The 25,397-nt window shown below is 38.4% G+C and overlaps 1 protein-coding gene and 1 long non-coding RNA gene across 5 annotated transcripts in view; one reads left to right on the top strand and one right to left on the bottom strand.

Moving 5' to 3' along the window:
* Positions 1 to 1,310: 1,310 nt before the first annotated feature.
* Positions 1,311 to 25,397, bottom strand: part of VCL (vinculin) — a 58,810-nt gene continuing 34,723 nt past the window's right edge. Inside the window, exons 7-22 of one of the 4 annotated variants that reach the window (XR_015290196.1) lie at positions 21,500 to 21,590; positions 20,569 to 20,716; positions 19,591 to 19,744; positions 18,396 to 18,571; positions 17,221 to 17,411; positions 15,713 to 15,912; positions 15,093 to 15,221; positions 13,910 to 14,059; positions 13,231 to 13,339; positions 11,938 to 12,240; positions 11,252 to 11,376; positions 10,755 to 10,940; positions 7,637 to 7,846; positions 5,301 to 6,787; positions 4,569 to 4,673; positions 1,311 to 3,883 (exon numbers count right to left, since the gene is read on the bottom strand). Coding sequence is in view for 3 of the 4 variants with exons in the window: in XM_023929401.2 (XP_023785169.2) it covers positions 3,737 to 3,883; positions 4,569 to 4,673; positions 5,301 to 5,504; positions 7,637 to 7,846; positions 10,755 to 10,940; positions 11,252 to 11,376; positions 11,938 to 12,240; positions 13,231 to 13,339; positions 13,910 to 14,059; positions 15,093 to 15,221; positions 15,713 to 15,912; positions 17,221 to 17,411; positions 18,396 to 18,571; positions 19,591 to 19,744; positions 20,569 to 20,716; positions 21,500 to 21,590 (2,628 nt within the window). In the remaining variant the exon portion in view is untranslated. Of the gene's footprint in view, positions 3,884 to 4,568; positions 4,674 to 5,300; positions 6,788 to 7,636; positions 7,847 to 10,754; positions 10,941 to 11,251; positions 11,377 to 11,937; positions 12,241 to 13,230; positions 13,340 to 13,909; positions 14,060 to 15,092; positions 15,222 to 15,712; positions 15,913 to 17,220; positions 17,412 to 18,395; positions 18,572 to 19,590; positions 19,745 to 20,568; positions 20,717 to 21,499; positions 21,591 to 25,397 lie in introns of those variants that run through there. The other 3 variants (XM_023929401.2, XM_023929402.2, XM_086901057.1) reach the window with 3 other exon arrangements.
* LOC147651916 (uncharacterized) lies at positions 1,975 to 8,691 on the top strand. Its single transcript, XR_015290201.1, has 2 exons — positions 1,975 to 2,082; positions 5,159 to 8,691. It is a non-coding gene; the product is annotated as an uncharacterized LOC147651916 (long non-coding RNA).

The raw sequence follows: 25,397 nt of genomic DNA, 5'->3' as shown, positions 1-25,397 counted from the left end.
ACAGCACTGTGAAGAACCAGCATCTAATAAGATCTTCCATTTGTGTAGACACAACCCTGGTAATTAAAAGCTACCAACTTTCTAGTCTGCCTTTTTCAATTCATCCATCAGTTCAACACTCATCCTACTTCCACTCTGTGTTTTGGCAAATGGCATCCTTCAGGTACTGTAAGTGTAGAAGAAATCTTGTCTTCAGAGAAAACTGGTAACATCCCAAGCTGATGTCTGAGCAGCTGGAGCTGCTCTCTGCATTAGCAGCCTTTCAGAGCTGACACCTTCCTGAGCTAGCACATAAAGAAGTGTCAGCTCCAGTCCTGACCCCAGCGCTGCCTCCTGCTTGTGACTGAACAAGCCCCACCCGCTCCAGGACCTCGGGTACGAGGGAGGCTCACACAAAAGCTCACAAAAGCTGTGATGAGCTGGGGAAAGCCCAGCTCATCACAACTCGCTGTCAGCAAGAACTGCACGCCCCAGTAGGAAACCAGCCTGGGCATGGAGCTGTGTTTTGTCAAGGAAGTGGTCGCAGGTGTGTGAGGCCAATACCTTTTCTTGTACATATGCTGGTTCCTTCTGTGTCTCCAAACACAGGAAGCTCAACTGCAGAAGGGGGCCTGTGTTCCTGTTCTGTTTAGAAAATAAAAAAGTACCACACCTCTCTGAAGAGTAGGTATTACGGAATCAGAGGATATCCTTAGCAAGGAATTACACTGCCAAGTTCTGATCTCCCCTTCTCATGTCCAGCTCTGGGTGTGCTGACAAAGGTGGCTGTCAGGGTCTCATCTTTCAGATATGGAGAGAACTATGTGAACAATACAAAACTCTGAATTTTACCAATTATTACTAAATACCAGATGCCCTTTGGCACTATGGGGCTATGTTTGGTCCTACAGTACCAATGGACTTTGGTTCCACCAAGTCAGAACATTGTGTGCTGATAGAAATTTTTAGCAAGGAAAAATGTTTAGAAGACATTCTTACAGTGACAGAGTGAAGGAAATAAAGCAGTACTGTCATATTAATCACCCTTGTATTTAATTTGAGAAGTAAAATTCACATTTACAAGATGCTGGTCGGAGTAGCAATTCTTCCCTTCCTAACTGAACACAGTTTCCAGTAAGTTTTTTTAATTACTAGTTTAACAGGCACAAAAGACAAAAAAAAAAAGTTTAATCTTCTACTGTGCAAGAAATTTAGCATTTGCTTTCTGTTCAGAACATGTAGAAACAACTGTTCTTTTGCTTTAGCTTTTTGCTGCTCTTCTTGTTGCAGCATCATCCACCACTGTTACCATTAACAAGCAGAAGCTGATATTTGTACAAATGCATTTTTATTGTTTTAACAGAACCAAAGAAAGGTTGAAAACATTAGACTATACAATACATTTTGGTTTATAAACAAAGTTGTATAGTGGTAAAACATTTCTAAGTGACATTCATGGTCTTGTTCAAATTTTTGCTGCACTTTAGGTCTGAAGACCAATAGTGTTCAAAAATGCAGTAATTGCATAAGATGGACAAGTATCTCGGCTTCTATAAACAGTTCGAGAACTTAGAGCGAACATTCCAGAATAATATCAAAGGCAACCATGATTCATTACTCTCCTGCAAACATTCCTCAATAAACAAAAAGTGATCTTTGGCATAAACAATTATGTATTAAAGGCATTAGTAATATTGCATTAATATCATTCAAGCAACTAAACAGTGATGCTAAAATAATAATAATAATAATTTTTTAAAATCTCATAGAGAAGCCTGGATGGGGGAAGCAGGATGAGGGGATGTGAGGAGCACTGAAAAGCAGTACAGGAAGACTATTTAGAAAATCCCTTTAAAATAATCCCTACATATTCAGTGTTATGTACTATTAAATAGAAATTACTACATTAAAATTATGTTAAAGATCTGATAGAAACCCACCAAAATGCATCTAGGTTAAGGCTCTGGCACCCCTTCCTTCCTCTTCCTGTTGCAGGTAACTGCAAGAAGAGAGTACTAAGGAAAGATCCTAAGTACCAAATATTTCATAATACCCAGACACAAGGAGCAAATTCAAGACGAACACACGCCTTCTCTTGCTGAGGTCAGTTTGAGACAGTTGTATTATCAACAGTTTGACTTCCCTTTTTAGATAACAGTGCAATGAAGGGGGTGGAGGGGAAAGGTCCAAGCATAGAATAACTGTTGCAGGCAGGTAGAGGACAGCTGACTGTGCTGTCTCTCTTCGAGCTGTTAAGACTGAAGTTTTTCCCCAAGGACACTTCTGTTCAAGGTGGTTTGATCGTGCAACAATTCTCAGCAAATTAAGAGGGTGTTATGAGGTCAGTGCTGATTTGGGCAAAAGTCTGCAAGTATTCCTTGCAAATGTAAAAACTCATTCTCAAACAAGTTTTCCTTTCTATAGGGCAATTAAATGAATGTTATACGAAGGCATATTCAATTATGGAAGGATAAAATATCACAAGTGTATTTTAGTAAGAGGAGGGAGTTGCGGGTTTTACTGTTGTCATTTTGTTTGGGACTTTTTTTAAAGACACAGTAACACTTTATTCAATTCACTTGAGAAAAAGATTTTGAGACTCTAAACTCCACAAGCAGTAAAAATAATGAGGTATGTGCAGCATTAGGAACCACCATTTGCTGGTAGCCGCCAGCTTACCTAAAGAGGGTTTCACATCCCTGCAGAGCTCAGGTTTCAAAAAGCTTATGCATTGTTGGAAAAAAGAGCAGTGAGGCTAAAGGTATTTTTAAACTGAGTATCTTTATCTTTTCACCTTGAGTGGCTGAAATAACATTAGATGGAGGGAAGAGGGAAATAAGAATAATTGCATGTGCTCATTTGGTTTTCAAAAAGAAAAAGCCAGCATGTGGCATTTTCTGGTCGTGGACACGCAGCTAAGTTAAGAGAATGAGGATTTTTCAGCTCAATACATTGCTGAATTGAGCAAGGAAAGCGGTTCCATGATTTAAGGTCTCCAGCCATAAGGCTCAAGCTGTCAACAGTGTGCCACTATCATCATCTGCAAAACCTTTCAGTACAGTACGAGAGTTCTGGAATGCCTAACTACAGGGTGACAGGAGGGGGACAGAGACAGCTCCAGTTTCTGTTAAAGTACTGTTGCCAGGCAAGAATCAAAAGCAAAAAAAACCACCACATTTCAGACATGGAATTATAATCCTCGGTTTACAACTGTTCTGCTGCCCCACCTTCCCTCTTTTAATCAAAAACCCTGCACCTTCCATCATTTCTGCATGGTTTTAGAATAGCCAGATAAAATCCTGTTGAGAAGTTGAATGTTTGTGTATCAATGATTGTCCCTAAAAAAACTGCCAAGTAACCAAGTGTCCTAAATTCTCAAGACAAGCTTAAAGTGAGGTCCATGTTTTATATCATCACATGGAAACTACTGGAATATACAGTGCATAAATGAAATGTGTTTCTGGGAGTACAGAATTCACTAAAAGAATCTTGAAAAGAAAAAAAAAAAAAAACAAATAAAAGGATTTTAAATTATAAGAACTGTCTACTGTTGGCAGAAAATTAGAGGTGTTGGATATCAAACATGTTCCAAAGACATTTGAAATGCATTATAATTCATACCCTTAGAATGGGGCATTAGCATAAGCTAATCTTAAGTTCATGTATACAGCACCTTTTGCTGTTAATATATCTCTTCTGTTTCCAAAAAAAGGCATTTTTTTTTTGTTACAGAAAGCAATACTAACATGGCAAGTATTTACTGATACCATGGGGTCTTTCTGACCCAGCGAAGAGTGAATCCAGCATCTGTTCTTATCTTAATGGATGCTGCTTCAGCTTCTCTCACAGTTTCCTTCACAGACTGCATGAGATTCTGGGCATTATGAACCAACATCTCAGTTGCCTGTCAAGAAAAAGAATTCCCAATATATCAGTAACCATGATTAGAGCAGTAGTACATAAAGTCTGCACAAAGACTCCCAGTACAAATATATTAAGTCCACTGCCTGAAACTTTGAAAATCTTGAAAAGTGAAGTAACTGTCTCTGGGAACCAGCAAGTGTTATCCTGACTCAAAACAAAACTTTCCCGCTCCTCGCCATCTATTTGTGCAGAATCTGAATACAATCTTAATGTCACTAAGTATAATAATATCTCTTGGAAGCCAAAGCTGCGGGATTTCTGCTGAAAAGACGCATTTGGAAGGTAACTGAGCTGCAGGGGACTCGAGATGTCGGAAAATAAACATTTCCCCTGGAATCCACCCGAGGGCGCCCCTGCCCCTCCCAGGTCCAGCCTGCAGCGTCTGTGGGCGAGTCCTTGCCTCGGCTTTTTACTGGGCAAAGCAGGAGATTAACAAGTTATTCATCACAAAATTGGAACCCGAGTAGCTTTTTGGCTTGTTCCTCTATTGAGCTGTAGCGTTTGAGCCAGAAGCCAAGGTGCTGTTCCAAAGTTATCTTCCCTAAATTGCTGAGATGTGCTTCAACATCAAGTTCCCAGAGCACATCTGATAAAACACGTTTTATATTTGTCCCCATAGAAGTGATCAACAATTCCATGCTACCATCAGTCTTTACACCTCTTACCTGTTCTGACTCTTCATCACTGATATTAGTTCTGCCCAGCATGGTAGCTTTGACAGTGGAGAGAATTTTCAGCTGTGTACTGATGGTTGGGATTCGCTCACAGACCTAAGTAACAAGGGATAAAACCCATTTTATATTGTAAATTGAACATAATACATTATGCATCCATTTTTTTCAGATAAACTTTTTTATTTTCTTTTACTATTAGAAAATGAATGAGCACAGAGGTGATCCTATAACCTTCAAGACTATCTGATAAATATTGGTAGGATATTTGAATCTTATTTTACTTGCTTTGGGAATATTTGGGATAGAACCAAGATTTTTCCATTCTTCCTGACACTCCTCATACATCTGCTTGGTTAGGAATAGCATGATACATATATATATTTATCTGAGACTGGAAAAACTTAGAATTATTGCATTTCTGGTACTATTCTTTGATGCAAAGGAATGAGTGAATGAAATACAAAACAATACAGACTTAGGACAGGTCAGTATTTGTAGCACAGTATTTTTTCTAAAGTTCTTTCTTTAAAAAGATTCTAACTTGACAGAATATATATTAACAAATATATATATATTCCCAGGGATCTAAAAACACAGGCCTTGACAAAACTTTACAAGCCAAGGGAAGATACCCATGATTTACTGGCACAACTCCTGTGCTCGCTCCCACTGAGAGAGGCACGGCAAAAGCAGGGTTTGAGGCGTTCCCAGTTCCCTCGTTACCTGCAGGAGGTTTGTCCTGATGCGCTTGTCCGTGCACTGCTTTGCCACCTCCTTGGCGAGCCGGGTGACCTCGTCGGACGCCTTGGCGATGTCCTTGGCGCACTGGATGAGGGCACGTTTGTTGCCGCTGCCGCCCCTGACCAGGCGCGACATCTCGGCCATGAGCAGCGCCATGCGCTTCGCCGCCGCGATGATGTCGTTGCCCTGCACGGAACAACACGGTCACCGCTGCTGCCAGCGCGCTGGCGAGGCACGCTCAGCGGCACTGCACGCTTGGGTAGAAACACTCAAAGAAGTTAAGGATGGAAGGACCACTTGTGAACACAGAAGAGGTTTCTTCAAGGAACAGGGAAGATCTGTGCTAACTACATGTTTCTGACTTTTTTTTTTCTTAACACTCGGGGGAAAAAAAGCTCACCTCAAAACTGAAAAAGAAGTTGTAAGGTGTTAGTTTGTCCACGGAATGAGTTACTGCTCTGATGACTAGATTTTAGGATAAAGCATGTTATTAGCATTCAAAATTCCAGATTTTCCCCAAAAAAAAGTTCTTTTAAAGTTTAAAAAAATGTGCTAAACAACCTGTTAAACCAGTTGTAGTCGTAACAGTTGAGCATGAAATTTTCAGTGGCATCTGAAACTGAAGTTGTTAAAGCACCAGCTATGCTGCTAATGATGCTAAAGGATAAATGGAAGAGAATCTGACATAAAACTTTTGTCACCGGTAATGTGGAAGTGAGATGCAACTTTTACTTTTTAAAAGTTATTCCTTGAAAATAAATCTTTTTTGATACGATCTCTCCCTTTAAAAGAAAGCCTCCAGGAGAAAACATTGATTACCAAAAGATAACTTAGTGATATTTCTTATATTAAAATCAAGATTTCTTGTACATCAAAATTTACATTCACAGAAATATATCTGAGAAACATTTGATATGTGAATTAATTGTGACTGAGGCAAACCCATTTCTTATACACTGTTCCAAAGAGAAACCTAGTGCAAGGGAAAGCAGACCTAGCTGATTGATTGTTAGTAGTCTGTCAGTATATTTAGTATATTTATCTTATTCCCTTTCATAGAAAGTTGTTAGTCAAAAGAGAACTCTTTAGTGCTTTGAAGCATTCCTGTTGTGTGGATGAAATAGTAGCAGAGTAAGTTTAAGTATTAGCACACGCTTTCCCTGGAATAATTCCACAGACAATGGCCAATGAGGTTCAGAGCAGAGAGTACACAGTGAGAACCCAGCTGTGCCAAGGTACCCTCTACCCTATGCACACACTTCTGTGACTCACTATGAGCAAGTTCAAGATGATATCCCAGGGATTTTACAGATACAGTGACCCAAACAGCTGAACTAATCATTACCGTGACCTATTAACTAAACAGCTTGCTACTATAACCAGTTAGGATATAAATGACATAACACAAAGCTTTTCCATGTTTTCACGTAGAAGGATCAGTGTCTAACAAGTTATCCAAGCACCAGAATCTGAAAAGGACAAAAACATTTTTAAAGCCCTTTTTATTAAAATGGTTTAGTATATCTATCTACATACGTATACACACACACATATATATGCACACCCCCCTAACTTTTGTTTGTTATGGGACACCAACCTTATTTTTTGCAGCATGCTATGAAAAGTGCTCAGTCTTGCAAACATTTGTGCTTAGACAGAAGACAGGCTATTTGTGAATGTCTGAACCTCGTTAGATTTCCACTGGTTTCATATAGACAGGATCTCAATTCAGCAGCTACCAGCATTCAGTGCAGCTTCTTCAGAAAAGAATTCTGTCAAGATCAGCATTTGCAATACAGCCCAGTGCAAGCCAGCAGTCAGGCAGTCTCTTCCATAAACACTGCTGTAAACAAGCCATTCCTTGTTGGAAGGGATGTTAATTGGCAGCATCAATTGAGACCAAGCACAATAGACACCTTAAATGACTTCTTGAATTCTGTAACTCGGCTGTATCCGGAAGTCATTAGGAAACCATTAACCATGGCTTCCCAGGTAGCCCACATGATTGGAAAAAGGAACAGAAGGGGAAGAAGACAATCCCTATTACAATTTGAAAACTGCCATAACAAAGAAGACAGGCAGATGCAAAGGGGGAGGAAGTCTTTGAATATTAATAAGTGACCCCAATCAAGCTTCAATCCGGCACTGACAAACAGATCTAGCAAACTTGTGAAGCCACTCTCAGTCCTTAAAATGAAGTGCAGACACACTTATTCATTCAGGATGGCGGGGCCCAGCAGGGATCAAGAGTGATGCAAATGTGTCAGCGTTCCAAGTGGCCGATGCACACGGATCAGTCCCCGGGGACTCGGGAGTACCTTACTAGACCACTTGGTTGCTTCCCGATGTAGAGACTGAGCAGCAGCCAGAATGGGCTGGTTAACGGGCTGATTGGTTGGCATTAACAGCAGCTCAGGCTCGTAATCATCTTCAGTGTCATAGGGGAGAGTGAATTCAACATCTGCATCATCCTCCTCATCTATATCTACACCAGCCTCAGCCGCTTCATTAATCACAGTCACATCAGGCTTTGCAGGTGGCAGCAAGGGTGGAGAAACAGGGGACAGTTAGTACAAGAAGCAGAATTGGTAGAAGAGCACAAACTGAGCAGTTTTAGTGACCAAAACTCCCTCTTGGCCTCTCAAGATCTGACAAGGCAGCTCTATTAGGTCAAGAGGAGGAGGGGAAGGAATATAGATTAGCAAAAAGAAACAAATAGTTCACCTGTGAACCAAAGTTACCAAAAATAGTAAGAAGTTACAATTCAAATATGCAGCAACATTTTCCATCTGAGCATTCAGCTTCTGCAGACAGAGGCTGACGCACAGAACATTTTAGTGGCAGGTTAACAATGAAATGAATGGCTTTTCTGTCACAATGGAAGCCGTTCTGACTGCACAGGAGCAGCACAGCAGCTGATGACTGTGGTATTTGTGCAGATACAAAGCTTTGTATGGAAGCCCAATCATATGTGTGATAAGAGCAGATAGCAGCAGGAGCACAGAAAAAGCCACTGACACTGCTTGCTGTAGAGTGAAAAAAATGGATGGGATGGAAGACATTGTAGAAACCAGTACTGAGGTACCACACAGAACATGTAAAAGAGCAACAGAGGGCTGGAAAAAGAAGAGGTAATGTTGAATGCCATGAATACTGTGAATATTACAGCTCTTAAGGAAGATTGAAATGGAATTAATTAAAAAAGAGGATTATGAAGCATATGATACTGTTTTGCCATGATAACGTATCCATTACCTTAAAAAAAGAAAAAGTGGGTACAAACATATAAATTATGTTAGAGAAGTTCTCAAGGAAGAGGTAAGAGGTATAACAATATAGGCATTAATAAAACAGCAATATTTCAATACAAAAATTGTCTGCAAGTTTACTAACTGTATTTCTTCAACTACAGCCAAGTGTGATAAAAGTAAAGGTATTCTTACCAAAAACTCTGCATTTGCAACTGTGTTGTGCATAAGATACAGCCTGCCTTTTATAGAAAAAAATCCCCATCTTTGTCAACAACAATATACAAGAATTTTGGAAGTTCTAACACTTGTAAGGCCAAATCAACTCACCTTCAAAGGCAGCTTTTATTTAAGTCTTAATCTTAATGAAAAGTATCTAAATATCCTTATTTTTCTGATTTATCCAAATGAGGGGGAAGCCAGGGAAACTAAACCAATGGACATTGTTCAGCTGGTGTTTCATGAGAAAAATGGAGTACACAAAAGCTGAGAAGCCACTCAGTTAAGAGCAGCTTTTGTAAAGAAGGAGAAAACACAAAATTTCATTCTTAGAAGAATGAACAAGGTTGTCAGAATTTTTTAAAATCTAAGTATTTGTTCACCCACCACTCCCACTTTACTATAGGTGAAGTAGCAGTAGACTAAAGTCATCACCAAAAAGGCAAAAGACAGTTGACAGTCTGTTGGGATTTCATATAAGCAAGATTTATAGTTCTGTTTTTCCAGGTCTAGCCCATATTCCTCAGTAGCACTGTCAATCAATCCCTCTTCCAACCAATCAGGTGAGTTCAGAGACTACAGAAGTGTTTTTAAAACTTCTTTCCCCAAAACAGACTGTGAGAATAACTGGGCTCCTATTGCTAAAATGATACTGCTAAAAAATAATTAGAAGGGCAATTGGCTAACTTACTGATTTGTTAGTCTCAAATTCAAGATACAGCAATGAATGCAGTGTTTTATAATCTAAAGTCACTAAGCTTGGAGGTCTTTCACAATCATAAGCAAGGAGTTTTAAAGTCTGCTGCTTGGCTTTGCACTATTTAATTTAGAATGTATATAGTGTGCATATGGTAAAAGCATTTTATTACCTACTCTTTATTGTTATCAGTTCTGGGAATCCAACATTAAAACACTTTTAGGAAACCGTAATTTTAAGGCTTTTAGCCTCAAAATTACCTTCTGAGATCATCAGTACATTCCAGTACTGTCCCGTTAGTAATATAAAAATGTGTTTGGTGTATCCAGAAGTATGGGGGAAATAGAGCTTTGGATTTTGGATAAGAGACACCAAATTTGAAGAAACTTCTTTTGCATTTTATCTGTGCTTCCAAAACAGATGTTCCTTTAGCCCAAAGCACTGAAGTTGATTCTGTAAGCTATTCAAGTTTATCTCCTTACTCACCACCTAATTTAGTGCAGAGAAAGGGTAAGATTATAAAAGCCAAATTCTGACTCTTAAATTTATATCACAGAAGCCTAAATCTCTGAAGTTCTTACTCAGCACTCGGCTTCTGCCAGAGGAAAAAATTTAGCTCTTGGGGGAAGGAAGAAGAAAAGAGAAAAGCAAAACAAAGTGATATTAGCATTTATGAGACCGACAAATTCACACTTCTTCATCATAGCACTGAAATGGGAAGGAAATTCAAGATTTCAGCCTTAATAGCAAATGGGGCTCGCTCCAAAAAAAGAATGAGAACAGGACACCTATATGTGGTTATTTTTCTCATCATAAATGCATCAGATTAACTGTGAAGTACCTTGCAGCTTCTTCCAGAATTAAGACAAACCAGGTGATGATTCCTGCAGCTGGCATTTGCAACACCCATGTGGACTTTTCCATACAGACTTTTCAAAGTCACTTAAATATAACCATCAGTTTGTCAGCCTGCACAAGCCAAAGTATTAGTGACTCTCTAGGCAATACCAGCACCAAGGATCACAAACAGCTTAGCACACAGAGCATATTTGTGTTCCCAGGGGTATGTTAATAAAGCAGTCTAGCAAGTCTAAGTATTGTTGACTCTGATCTTATTAAATATTATTCACTCTGATTTTGAAAGGGTTTCTAATTCCTCCTACAGCAGTGCTTTTACTATTTAGTCTGTGAAAGACACTGTCATAAGATGAAACACACTGATCCTGAAAATAAAAGAGAATCATTTTAGCACAAAACACAACAATTTCTTACCTTGCTAGACCATTTCCGGGCTTCATCATGCAACTGTCTAGCAGCCATCATCATGGGCTGATTGATTGCTTCTCCTGCCTTTTGCTCTGGGAACTCTTCGTCCTTTTCTTCAGGTGGTGGTGGTCTGGGTGGGGGAACCTCTCCCTCTGGCAGCGGTGGTTTTGGAGGAGCGAGCTCGTCAGTCAGCTAAGGAAGGTAAGCATCTTATTGAGTGCAATGAAATAGAGCAAAGATTGAGTAAACGATGTCTCATGGCAAGACATGACCTCAGGTCTTTTTCCAGTTTTTCAAGTGCTTCCTGTTAAAGAAAATACCATGTTTTCATCTTTCCTTTTGAATACTGGATTGGTACTTTTTTAGACTTGAGGCTACTTGTATGCATGGCTGGCCAGACAATACCTACTATTTCTAAGGAATGGTAACATACTGAAGCAATTTCAGTATAATCCACATGTCAATGACAACTGCGTGTTTTATTACAAACTGCCCACACTTACATGAAGGTGCTCAAGGTCAGGAGGAGGAGGAGGAAAATCTGGTTCCTGAGGCTGGAAGGCTTCTCTGACTTTGGCCACAGCTCCCAGAATTTTGTATCCAGAATCCAAGAAACTCTTCTGCAAAGCTGAACAAAAACTCCATTACCATTTTAATACCAATTTAATAGAACTTGGTAATATTTATACTTCTATAATGTACTGTGCTGAGTACACTTATATGTGTGTTTAAAAACTACCAAATTGTTTACAGCAGACTTGCTGTATGTTGAAATGTTAGTGTCATATGCAACATGCATACAATAAAGCCTTGGCTGAGTAATAATCACTATCAATAGCCAAAGCCCTGAACAACTTTTAGAATTAAAAAAAAAACTACGTAATATTTTCTTATATAAAGAAGTATTACTTAAAACTAGTAACAAATGCTTCTAATTAAGAAGATGAAATCACATATCATACTAGAATGCCGAATCCTTTTCCCTTGAATATGTCAAAGGCCTTTGATTGCATTTTAGAACAGCAGGATGCAGCAGTTAATGGTGTGAGCTTGATTTCATCATTCTGAGATGTAAGTGTGCACCATATTTACATAAAAGGAGATACACAGCTGTATAAGAATAAATGAGCACTGCTTCACATCATCTCCAGTCAATAAAAGGCACATTTAAAATTAGCTGAATCCTTACCAGGATCAGAAATGTTGCCTGCCACAGCTTTAGCATCCATTACCATGGGTGATATAGTTTTGCTCAGCTCATCAGAGGCTGCTTTAACAGCCTCCCGAAATTTAGGGTCTTCGGAATTTTCCACCTCCCGTTTTGCAACCAGCAGGATGCGGTTTGCTCGTCTGGCAATGCTGGTGGCACCAGCTACCAACATCTGAGGTTGCATGTTGGCCATTGCAACTTTACATTTATCCAGGTCCTTCTTAATGGCCTCTTCTGATGCATCCAACAGAGATTTAGTATCAATGGCTTCATCCACCAACCCTGGAATAAAAGTTAAATACATTAATATTCTAGTTTCATCTGTAGAAAGGAATAGTTGGTATTCTGGAGATAGTTCAAAACCAGAAAAGTATTTTAAAACTGGGTAGTGGGGAAGAGCAGAAGGGGGCATGGAAATCAGACCAAAGTACTACTGCAGTTTAACTTCTGATTCTGTTGTACCTCTGAGACAGTTACCGTGGTGAAGCTTGTTAATGACACCCCAAGCTCTTACTCCTCTACCATGGAATGTTGTTTCAGTTAAGAACTGGCTTATACAGTATATGCAGCAAGAGATTCTTTCTTCACACCAAATTTCTTTAAACATATTCAGTACTTTTTGTACTCTCCGATCCATTCCAAAGGAAATATCCCTCTGGCTGTACTTTTTACATAGGGTGATTCATAGTGACAAGGCAGTAAGATTTAAAATACCCAGGATATAATTACTGGGATGAAGGAGGAGATAGCACACAGTCAGCTGCTCAGCAGGTCACTGCAAAGGATATGCACTTGGGAAGGACTGAAACATTTCAGTGCCTCAGCAGGATCAGTAGCTTAGTCTTACTCTATGTTCATCTAGCTGTTACAACATTTTGAACATGTTTTCTTTCCTTCAGTTAATTATCTGTCCTATTTCAACATGCCAAGATTATACAGAAGAAAACCTCAAGTTGTCACAGTGATATGCTGCTAGAATAGCAACTGCAAATTGAAAATAAAAATGAATGGTATTCTGATTTTCTGATTTTCCCAAAAAAAGAACAGAAGTAGGATTTGCTCCTCTAAGCTTAGTATTAACAGATAAGAAGCCAGCTATTTTGTATATCCTGTAACATATACATATTCCTGGAGTCAGAGAGCACATTCCCACTTCTCTTAATTTTTAATCAGTCATTATTCTTTGCATGTTTCATCAATCCAAACAGAATGGAGAAAAATCTGTACAGGCTGGTGAGCCACAGGTAGGATCTTCAACAGAAACTACTTTACCTGTCATTTTTTCTACATTATCAATCCATTGGTTTTTCATGGTCTCAAAATGTTCATAAGCAGCTTGATTTCCAGGATTTCTCAGGAGGATACGAGCTGCTGATACTACCTGCCAACAGAAGACACTTTTAATTATCAGTATACATCAATGTTGCACACATTCTTGAAAATGCATTTGTTTTTTCAGGATTGGACGTGTAGCTCCACATTTGAAAACTTAGTTCACTAATTCTAGTGCAACATCTAGCTCCTTGAAACTCTACCATACTTCTGAAATTAGCTGGCACAATTCAGCTGGAACTTCAGTTACATACCAAATTATCTTATAAACAACTCTTTGAAGCACTAAATTACAATACTTATTACACTTACTACCAACATTTAGATAAAAGTTTATTTTGGGGAAAAGAAAGGAGTATTTTCTCCACTTACATATTAAGCATTAAAATAATTTTGTTTCAAGTATAAATCACAGTTATTTTTGTCCAAGAGTTGAAGAATAAAACATGTCATTTGACCATTTTGTTCTACTTAGTATCATATATTAAAATATTTGCCAGTCCCCTTCTGAGAGTGTCAGCACTATGTTCCCTGTTGGTATTAACAACTTTCTTTGAGAACAGAAACATAAGGAAAATTCCCCAGAAGTTATCCCCAGCCCTTTAAACCCAGCAAGCACCTGTGGGGTGAGTTCCCTTGCTGATTTCACGGTTGCCTGAATGCCCTCCACAGTAGTTTTATTGGCAGTTCCAACTGCAGCTGCTTTTTCTGCTGTAGCTCCCAGTTTAGCAGCGTGGTTTTCAAAGTTTGCTGCTCTTTCATCAAACACCTAGTTGTCAGAAGAGAAAAAAAAAAAAAAAAATTAAAAAGCCCTAACCTCCTTAACAGAACACGCAATTTCTTCAATGTGTCAGGGACACCTTCATAACATCCCCACTTAACAGCTCATCCTGAGAGGATGCAAAAGGACACAAAAGATTTAAAGGCATTTGGGTTTTTTAATCATTACACTACCAGACTTGTTTCTTTACTAACTCAATGGGACAACTGAGGAGATGTACATGCACTTTATAGTTTCAAGGTATGAAGTTCAGTAATTCCTGATGACTAGTGCTGAAAGAAATACTCTATTGAAATTATTTTAGCTCAAAGATTCATCTTAAAACCCATAATACATAAGTAACTATACTTGAAAGATAAATAAAGGGGTTAAAAACTGACACTTGAAAAAAATTCCTTCCTTTTACAGTCCTTAGATATTCAAGAAACAGAATACTTGGACAAAAAGCTATCCTGCCATAAAGCTGAATTCTCCAAGGCTGTTGGAATTATTTTGGTCATGTAGCCAAAAGCCAAAACAGCCCAATAGAACTGCCAGACACTGCATTTCAGGTACTTTTTGTGCAGCCAGTGGCTTTCAAGTACAGGAAACAATATCCCGCAAGAGAACAGGTTTAATCTGTTGATTAATTCTGGCATGAATTTGACTATTGTAGTCAGCTTATGTAATGCTGAGACATAAAAATCCACCAACTAGTGTGTTAGGGATTTTTGCACAAGAATTTTGTAGCCTGCTGATTGCAATGTGCTTCCAACAACATAAGGAGAAATTTTTGCCGTTTGCTGAAGTCAGGGATAACACTGTTTCCAGGGATATAAATTCACAGTCTCCAGAAGTCTGGAGAGGTTTGCATAGTAATCATTATGTTGTCAGAATTAATAAGCATGTATCACAAACTTGAGAAAAAAATACCAATTAATTTTTCAGGACACTGATTTATTTTTCAAAATACCAATTCAGATTAAATTAAACAATAACTGAAGCTTTACACGGAAAGAAAAGACCACCTGGGTATACTTGCCTCGTCTCTGTTGGGAGCATCAGAGGGAGCAGTGGCTGCTACTGCTAACAATTTAATTGGAGTTGTGGTATCACTAAAAACATCAGAAACTTCCTGGGTCATTGCTTCTTGCATTCGTGTTTTAAGATCCTTTAAAAAAGTGGAAAATTATTAGCATATGATAGAGGGATATAAATTTGTAAGGGTTCAAATTCCATAAAACCTTCTCTTGCAAAAAAATGCCAATTCTTCCCAAAAACTGGCAGACATTAAGGTAAAATTACCTTAAAAGTATGACCAATTAATGACCTTCTACATAATCTGAAATATACAAAGCTTGCATACCGCTCCTTGAAGCGGCATTAGAAGTTATCAACAGCACAGTTTGAGACCTTGCCCCTCAAATTTGCAATGCTAGCATACCATTTTCTTTTAAGAAAGGCTCAAATTTTCCTTCTGAAGTGGTCATTTGAAATTAACCCCTATGGCATGATAAGAAAGCAGCATGATAAACACAGCAGATGAACCAACATGTAGCTGCACTTTTGTTTTCTTGGATGCCTCACGCACACGAGGCTCTCTCAGAGGAGCGAAGCGCTTCGGTGGATCGCGTGCCTGCCTGCAGGAGAGTGGGTCCTTACCTTCAGCGAGTCCTGGAGCTGGGCAGCAATGGCCCTGGCCTGGGGGGACTCGCCCTCCCCTCGGGCAGCCAGCTCAGCCAGCTGGGCAGAGAGCTGGTCCACGCGATCACACTTGGCCAGCAGGTCCTGCCGGTAGGGGCCCATCATGACGTTGGCCAAACGCCGCCCTTCGGCAACCAGCCCGCGGATGGCTGCCTGGCCTGCGGGGACAGGGCACAAACACCATGTGCAAACCAGCGCTGAGCACACACATTGGAATTCCTGGGCTTTTACCAACACCTGTCTAGTGGTAGAAAAGGTCTTGTGCAGTTTGTCACTGAATAATTACAGATGAAAACCACAGAGGAGCTCAACTGTCTCCAGTTTCTTTTTTCTTAATTCAGCAGCTCTGGCTACAGATACATCTTTTTTAACTAGGGGTCTGACAAAAATTAACCATGGCAGCTGTCAGGTATTTCTGCATAACTAATCTGTTGACTCCAACAGAAATACTTGCAAATTCCAAATACTGCAATTCATCCCCACATTAGAAGATGAGTACCAAGAGGGGAAGAAAAGACAAGTAGAAAATATAACTTCACAAGCCAAATGCCTTCTCCCAGAATTCCAAAAGCCGTAAGTAAGAAGTGTCAAGTAGTCTGGATTGGAAGGGGCAGTAGGGGTAGGGAACACCTTACAAAGCCTCCACAGTGTGTCAAAAGCTTTTCTGTAAAAAAAAAATTATTTTTAGCATGGGTAATTTCCTTCATTCACTTACAGATGCTTCCTGCTCATTCACAGGAATGTGATTCTCTGTTCTTTCAATAATACAATAGCAGTATTCTTTTACAAGAGTGTAGTAAATCCATCAAAGACCAACTGAAGAATAATTTTAAGCTAACGCTAACCCACAAGTAGTCCAAGTTTGTGATCAAGCTTAAAATTACTTAGGAAGTTGTCACAGCATCAGACTATCCAAGAATCACTCAGCACTGCTGGCATCTTTTATATTCTCAATTTACTTTTCTTAGGAGTATCCTGCAAGTGCCAGCAATTCCTGAACCACAGTTATACGCTCATCGAAAGCATACTGGGATTATAAGATTCCCTTTCTCTTTAACTATTAGCATTCTCCTCAGATAACCCAGAAACCATGCAAGAAGTCATACTTTTAGGTCAGGTTTATGAGTGTTCTTCTCTTCTCTGAAGGACTTAATTACTCAATTTGCTGGAGTAGGTATAAATTCAACTTTGAGATACAATATTTGCATAATAAAAAATGCAAGGAGCAATCTTAAATTTGTCTTCTCTACAGCACATATTCTTCCATTCTTTAGGGAAAAACACAAAGAGAATCATGGGCCAGCTTAATTCTGTAATTGCAGTCAGGACTTAGCTATAAATCTTCAAGTCTCTGCACCAGTGAAGATTCAATGCATCCTCAGCTCCTCGGGAGCAGTAGTTTCCACCACAACAATTAGTAACAGGTTTGATTCTAAAACTGGGGGGAAAATCAGAGAAGTACTTACCTACTCCCCGATCAGCAACTGTAGGATTGTCTATCCACCTTTGAGCTTGTTCAATCTTGCCCTCCAAATGGACAGCTGCTTTAACTGGCCTCGTATTTGCTACAGCCCTGTTTGTTTTGGACTGTAAATTCTGAAGTGATGTAGCTATTTGCTTAGCCAAAGCACGGGCCTCAGGAGAGTCACCTTTCCCACTAAGGATTTAAAAAAGAAAAGGAGTGTAGTCATATAAAGATCATTTACAGATTATCTCAAATTCAGCAGGAAGACACAATAAAAGGTACTTGATATTTTAAAATAAGGTTGAATTTGACACTTGGGTTGAGACACTGAGGAGCAATTCTCTGCTGTGGTACCTGGACATTACATATGTTCAGCACAGCACTTAGGCAGGGGAAAGCATAGCACTGTCACTGCCAATACTGGTGTAAGAACTGATTTCCCATTTCCATGGCTGTCTAACGAGCAACTGCAATCATACAGATTTACAAGCAGAAGAGTAAACAGCCACAGATCAAAGGCTATATATAAACTTGACAAAAGGTAGCACATTAAGACCTACAGCAGCTAAAGCTCAATAAAAACTTGATTAAAACATCTAACTGATGAAGCAAGGGAAATATTTACTGCTATATTGCAATAGGTGCAATATAACCTTCTTCTTGGGTGAAGATCACTGTTTGTACAACAAGTGCTTCTTCTCTTCCATTTCAAGCAGCCTCTTTGCAAAACTGAACAGAAATAAAATTTCTGAAAGTCTTATCTTTTGTATAGTTTGCAGTTACAGCTTAGAACACTGACAGTGATGGAAGTGGTAGATATTCCACCTTGATATTTAGTAAACTACTTAACAAAACCAGTGATGACATCCATCTGCATAAACAAACTTATATTTTCCATTACCTTGTTTCAACAGTACAAACAAGCTTACTTTTGGCCTCAGTTTCCTTCTCAAATATTCCATAGGCAGTAGAAATAATATATCTTTATGTAATACATCTCTGGTTGCCTTTTTTTTTTAAGGAAGCTAGTGCAAGCTAGGTTTTGAGACAGAAATCACTAGGCAAAACAACTAAAAAGGTTTTATTTTAATCACCAATATTCCGATCTAGCTCAGCATTGAGAACTGCACATGAAAGTCATTCAAATAAATTAATGGTGATAAAACAAATACTTACTGTCGTCTCAGATCTGACAGCTTGGCTGTCAAAGCAGAGATTTCCCCCAAGGAACGAAGGATATCATCTCTTTCTTTAGGCTCCTCACACAGTTCTGCAACTTTCCTTGCTTCTGCCATAATTCCCCGAATGTGCTCTTCTCCCTCACTGCCCGCATTAGGATCTGCAAGCCAATTCTTAATAGAAAAAAGTTGTGTACAAGTGAAGACAAAAAGTAATGTTTATTCTATACATGCTTTTATAGAGAAAGAAATACCAACACAGCTTTCAAAACTTTATTTAACAGATAATACTTCTTAAAAGCAATTTCTGGTTTTTAGGTACCATGACATTATTCCTTTGCCTCATGGTTTTCCTGTTTGTAAAAAAAATGTCAAACTAGATAAAATCCACCCAAAGATTTTACATTCTCTCTCCCCTCAATATTTGCCAACAATATTTTAGAAGCCAAATTGAATCACTGCCTTTAGAGACTGATGATGTGACTTTCAGAAAAAAATGAAAACAGACGCTCTTGAGCCCAGGGTGGTACTTTCATAGAGCTCTTCCTAAAAAGTCCCATTACCATTTAATTTGATACATATGAAAAAATTAATGTATCTTTATATATTGATAATAGACACATATACACATTTAGATAAAGAGTATATATAGAAGGTCCACTATTTGCTGACCATCATAACCATCACTGGGTAAGAGACTGATCACTGAGGAATATTAGGAGTAACAAAATTAAAGGATCAATTGAAAGAAAATGTAGTTTCATTAACATAATTTCTCTTCTGTCATTCATATGAAGTTCTAAATCCTGAATGCCACTCCCTAAACAGAGCCCAAAGAAAGGGCTCTGGTTTAATCCACAAACAAATCTGTTCAATCTGAAACTCTTCTATTCTTTTCTTTAATAAGATTAGTTTATATGCAAATTTAGGGTGTTTCATCATTGTAATTTAATAACCTTGACATTTTTAGTAATGTCAAGTAATTTACCAAAACAGATCATTAAGTAAAGTCAAACTCACCATATGCTGCAAATTACTGAATTTAAGATTTTTATTTGTTAAAGCAAGTATCCCCTCTATGTTCTTACTATAAAGTAAATGTGTTTTGTTTGAAACTACAGTAGTTCAGTATAACAGCTCTAACAGTAGCAATGTAATCACATTCTGAAGTATTTATTCATCACTAGTGGTACCTGAGCAGCATCAATCTTCTTAGCAATTGCCTGCTTAGAGTTGGTCATAGCCTCCAGCTTGCGGGCTGCGTTCTCCACTTTGGCAGTGAGCAAATCCAGACCCTGGGACACCTGCTGGGCTTTCTGCATAGCCATGGGTGTAGCACCCTGTCCTCTGCCCAAGACAAAAAGAGCACCACAGATTCAGCTCAGGACTGACAAAATCTATTTTCTAGTGAAGAGGCAACAAAACCTGTTGCCAACAAACCAACAAAACAAAAAATAACTGAGGAAGAAAAGAAGAGATAAAAACTAAGAGAATATTTCCCCTATTCCAGAATGTGACATTTAGCATTCTCAGAAGAATAAACATTTTTTAAGTGTCAAAAAGTAAATCTATTTAAGGATACAGTTCCATTAAAATACCCAGGACAAGGCCTCTTCTCATTTACAGACTGTTGCAGAGAGTTAGAATCTGCAGGACTTAAAGTCTCGCCACATCTAAGTGAGGACAGCAAGTCAATAAAAAAAAAACCAAATATGAAAATAAAATGTCTTAGCTGCCTCAGTCATGTTACTCAAAGTTCAGCAGAATCTGGCAATGACAGAGAAACAGCAACCACTACATGTGGTCTAACATCCCAAAAAACACCTAAAATGTAGAGTACCCATGTTTCTTACAGTAATTGGAGTATATCCTCTTTGGAGAACAGATTTAACAGGAAAGTTTCAATTTTCCTTTCTGCCTAGTTCGGAGGAAGGTCATGTGTTAGACAGCAAGCAAATTCAGAATTATCTACTCGAGCAATTCTGATCATCAAATTATATAATTATTTATTTTTTTAAAACATATTACTCTTATCAGAAAAGGAGAGATTGAAGTAAAAAAAGGCAAAATACAGTTCTGGCCTGCTTTTCTACAGGTTATGAAGTGACAACTGCAGAAAAAAACCATTTTAATATCAGTTGGGAAGTGTCCATCCCAAGTAAGAGCTTTACCTAGCTCGGAGGTCAGCCAGCTGATCAGTCATTTGCCCCAGGGTTTTGCACGTGCCCAGGATCTCTCTGCGCTCTTTGCCTGCACACAGCTCTCCTGCTTTGCCAGCTTCATCAAGGATCTGCCTTATGGCCTGCTCACCAGCATCCCCTGGGACACAGGGTCAGTCAGTACAGTGAACAAGACATCCCTTGACATGTACGGGAAAACTACTGATATCATCATGTCACACACATTGCATTAGGTTCATCGTGAATGTACATTTATCAAAAATTGAGATATACACCAGAAAACAACCATTTGCATCCAACTTTTACAACTGTATTCATTTGGCTTTGATTTCAAAGGAAGTCCATCTCGTAAGGTCTTTCAACATCCAAATGGAACAGGCCTCTATCAAGTTTTATTTACTTTAAAGATACATACAAAGATAAATAAATCCCTTCTATAAGTAAAGGTGATTGCAATTAAATGTATTTATTGCAGATTTTCATACTAAAAGTTTTATGTCAAGAGTGGAAGAAAAACACTTTAAGAGATTCTGTTAGGGAAATCTCAAGTTATAAAAATTTGAAAATACAAAAGAAGGGATTTTAAATATTAGCTATGGCTGCAATTATGTACTGTTCAATTCATAGGTTTTTGGGTTTACTGCTGGAATGCAAATTAAGACCATGTATGTTCCACAGAAAAGATATCTTTTAGACCACTGAGAAGTAGCAAAGCTTTCTATGTCATTAGACACAATCTGTTCAATTCCCAGTATCTAAAAAAAGGAATAAATACAGGCTCCTTCAGAATGATCCACAATGTAAGGGTTATTAATGCTTAAAGAACATTTTGTCTTAAACAACAGAAATAATAAAACCTTCAAAATCAAAAGACCTTCAAAAATCAAAATACTTTATGCTGTTGTTTGTGTTTAAATATTACCTGGAGGTGCATTTGGATCTCTCAGCCAACCTTTTGCCTGATTCATCTTTGAATCTATTAAGGCTAAAGCTCTCTTCATGGCTTCAGTGTCCTTTACAAAAGAGAAACCAGCAAAATTATTCTCAAAACAAACCAAAAAAAAAAAAAAAAAATCAAAGCACAAGTAATCAACACAATGAAAGCTGACAAAGTTTCTATAAAGCAGTCTACTTAAAAAACCACATTCATATAAGCAGCTCAAAACCCATTTTCAAACCAGCAGGTCATAATTGCTTCTTTCCAGTTAGAACAGACATTTTCATTTCACTCAAAATGCAAAAATTATGCATGCAGTTTTAGTGTTTTCTTCTATTTCTTTATTTACTAGTGCTTTAATTTCTAAAGTTGGAGCTTTAATAAGCACACATCTTGTAGTTAGTTCCATTTGATATCAGGGCACATAGAAGAGTTGCGATGTAATTGTATCCATATCTGGAAACTGGCCAGTGAATTTTACTACTTACTTCAGTGTAAGAGGCTGCACAACTGCATTTCTCACCTGCTCTGCTGCTTAAAGTCAAATAGTTACTGTTTACAGAAAAATAAGACTACCAGCTAATTTCTGAAAGTTTCAGATATGGAGTTGAACGTCTTTGGAGATAAAGATATTTGTATATTTACATGTGATTGTTTCAAACTTTGAACTCTTTGCCAGAAGCATCAAAGATGCTGCTTCTTTTATTATGCCACTTCTATCCAACACCTCTGGCTGCAGAGGCAACAACCACCCAGTTCTGATTTTTCTCCAGTCTATACATTGTTCATGTGCCATCCCCTCCACTAGAGGCCACAAGTTTTCCATTTTACATAAATGAAAGGATAGTGAAAACAGTAACAAGTACCTAAGTAAGAAGTTGTGGAAAAGCCAAAATAGCTTTTTACCACACATATCATGGAAATGGTTTGAAATGCATCTAAGATCCCATGATTGGTATAGAGATGACAAAAAGAAGCCTGGCTCTCACACAGCACCTGAATCAGACTGCCCATGTCCAATGCTTTTGAAGAGAAGCCTACTACCATCAGTGATCAGTATCTTGCTATAGCATGTGCTATCCTGCCTACACTAAAGAAATTACACATTTTTGTGGAGTTGTTCATTCTGCATGCTTAGTTTTTAAGATACAACATTGAATATTCTGGCATTTTTGTTCAAGCATGCTGAGCTAACCATAAAGTGTTATAATTCAGCAATCAAGTTTCTAAAATGTCATGTGATGCAGCTGAATATTTTCCAAGGCTCTCCAAACACAGCCTGAGAGACAGCACCAAAAGCAGAATTACTTTCACCTGGATGACTGGGTCTCAAATCAAGAAACTGGGTCTCCAAACTTAGTTGGGACCTGTTTGGAAAAACTTCCAAAAGGTAGGATACGCAGCTAGGGATGGGAGATGGGCACTTTATTTTAAATGTCATCTTCTCTATAGCTCAAGAATTGTGCATTCAATGTATGATAAGAGACAAGCAAATATTCACTGAATATTCAAATGTATATCTAAATCTTACTGCCTATGAAGGTAGGTGTTACTGTTTTCTGTTGTTTATATAAGGCTGAAGCCACTTTAGTTTGAAATGAGTGGTCTAGGTCAGGCCTGTCTACCCAGAAATAATTTGAACCAAAGACTAACTCATTATTTTAAAAGGCAACAGATGTTTCTTACTGTGTCAATGAGATGACAGGAGTGGGCGGAGAAAAGGAGTATTGGGAAAACTGTCTTAGTCCCTCCCTTTTTACTTTCACAGGCTTTTGTGTTGTCTCAGCTGCCTGCAGAGTTGCAGTTTCAGCAGAATTATGTACAAGCCTCTAAATCTAAAGTCTAATATCTGAGGACAAAATCATGGGTGTTTCCGCTTTTGCACTCATTATTTTGTAACTGCCAGCACTGCCCCAGCAGCAACAGAATCCATCTGCCCTGTCATATGAAGTTACATAACTGGGTTGCTCTATAGGGTGAGGCTTGCTATCCTGTGTTCCTCTTTTCCTATTTAAAAAAATCTGGTGAAATCCTAGCATAGCAGTTTAAGTGTTTCAAGTCAACTGCTCTTAAAGCACCAATTTCCCATTTACACAGCCCAAGGAATCCCTCTCAGCTAGAGCCTGATAAAGAGTTTCCATTGCAGTGAGCTGAGAAATGCAATAGAAAACCAGAATGCATCCTTAAGTAGGTTTGTTGGTACAGTACTTTTGTGTCTGCCAGAGCTGTGTCTGGTGCCAGATACTTGGCAAGCAACAGAGGTGTAACCATACTGAAAGGTCTGGACTTACCAACCAATTCAGGCTATTAAGAAAGAAGAAGGAAGATGAAAGCAGAAACAATCTAAAAAAACACAACAAGGTCTCACTGCCTCAAAGTGTCTTGATAGTCCTGATTTCTGTAGCTGTTTAAATACCTTATTCCCCCCCCCTAAACACATAAATATGTTCAAAATCTAACTCTGAGAATTGCAAACAGAATATCAGTTGCAAGCATGAATTTTTTTTAAATCCTACTGCTCTTCTGAAAAAAATTTTATACCGTTTTATCAGCAAAAATTGGTTCTTTCCCTCCTCTCCCTGCCAACAGTTTCCCTCTTGCCAAAAGGAATTTCATTAACAAAATCAGCACTATTACATTTTCAAAAGAGATAAACAATTTCAGTTAATCAAGTATAACAACTAGGGCAACACTGTCTGAAGGGAATCTTCAAAAAGCTGGATTTTTTCCAAACCAATTCCTAAAGCAAATATTACTTAAGACACTTCTGTGCATTAGTTCTGCCACTACCAACAATTTTGAGCTTATTCAGGGAACAGGTAATACTGACTCTGCTATGCAAAAGAACAAAATAAATCCTACACAATTCCTTGCTGGATGTAAAACACAACCTCTAACTCAATAAAGTGGTCTGGTCTAAGGATATCTGCATTTCATGACCAAAGAAGGCAATGTTGGAGGAAATAGGCAAAGCCAATGTTCTGGCAAGATAGATAGCTTAGTCACCATTCAGAGTTCAATCCTGCAAGATATTAGATATTTCTCAGCTTCTTAGAACTGTTAACTCCCTCCAGCTCCATGGAAATGAAAGATATTTGAATTGAGTATTACTCCAAATTAATTTTAAAATAAACAATAATAATAAACAAGAGAAAATTTAAATCTTCTGTCAAACAAAAAATTCAAGGAAAAAAGTTCAAAGCTATGAATGAAAAAATAAATACAATTCTTTTCCCCAAGATTTTGTCCAAGAATAGTATTTCAATTCTAAAGCATCATAGTATTTTAAAAATCCACTGTAAGCAGACATTATTGCAATCCAGTAATGTGCAAAGTCCAAAAACCCAACAAAATACCAAAATACCCAACAAAATAATGTTTACCTATGGCTACAATTCCTACAAAACCTACAACTTTGGCTCCATACTTTGTTCATTCTCCACTACCTCTAGACAGATTGTGATAAACCAAGGTATAAATAACTCAGAATAATAAACATGAAGTCCAACACCACCAATAGCATGTACTACACAGATAAAAATTCATGGCTGGGCATCCCCAAACACCTTCCTTTATTCCAGGAAAGCATGGGGAAAATCTTTCCCTTGACCCCCAGGCACAAAATGCATGTAACATTTCATGTGTCACAATGCATGTGACCTCAACGACAACTGAATAGCTCCTTCATCTCTCTCCCAGCAAAATAGTAAGTCAATTGTTAGATATGTGTGCAAATACAGGATAAGGTCCATAATAGGTGGCTATTAGCAAACTAGTTTCTGCTTCTTCATCCCACTGCACTTTTCAATTCAAATGCTTTGTCATCACTGTTTGATTAATGCCCATTACTACAGTTCCAAATCATCAGCATATCTTAATTCAA

The sequence above is a fragment of the Cyanistes caeruleus genome, chromosome 8, assembly GCF_971803275.1.
Source record: "Cyanistes caeruleus chromosome 8, bCyaCae1.hap1.1, whole genome shotgun sequence".
In the NCBI taxonomy this organism is placed as follows: domain Eukaryota; kingdom Metazoa; phylum Chordata; class Aves; order Passeriformes; family Paridae; genus Cyanistes; species Cyanistes caeruleus.
The sequence above is the reverse complement of the archived record's forward strand: the minus strand, read 5'-3'. Positions and strand labels throughout refer to the sequence as shown.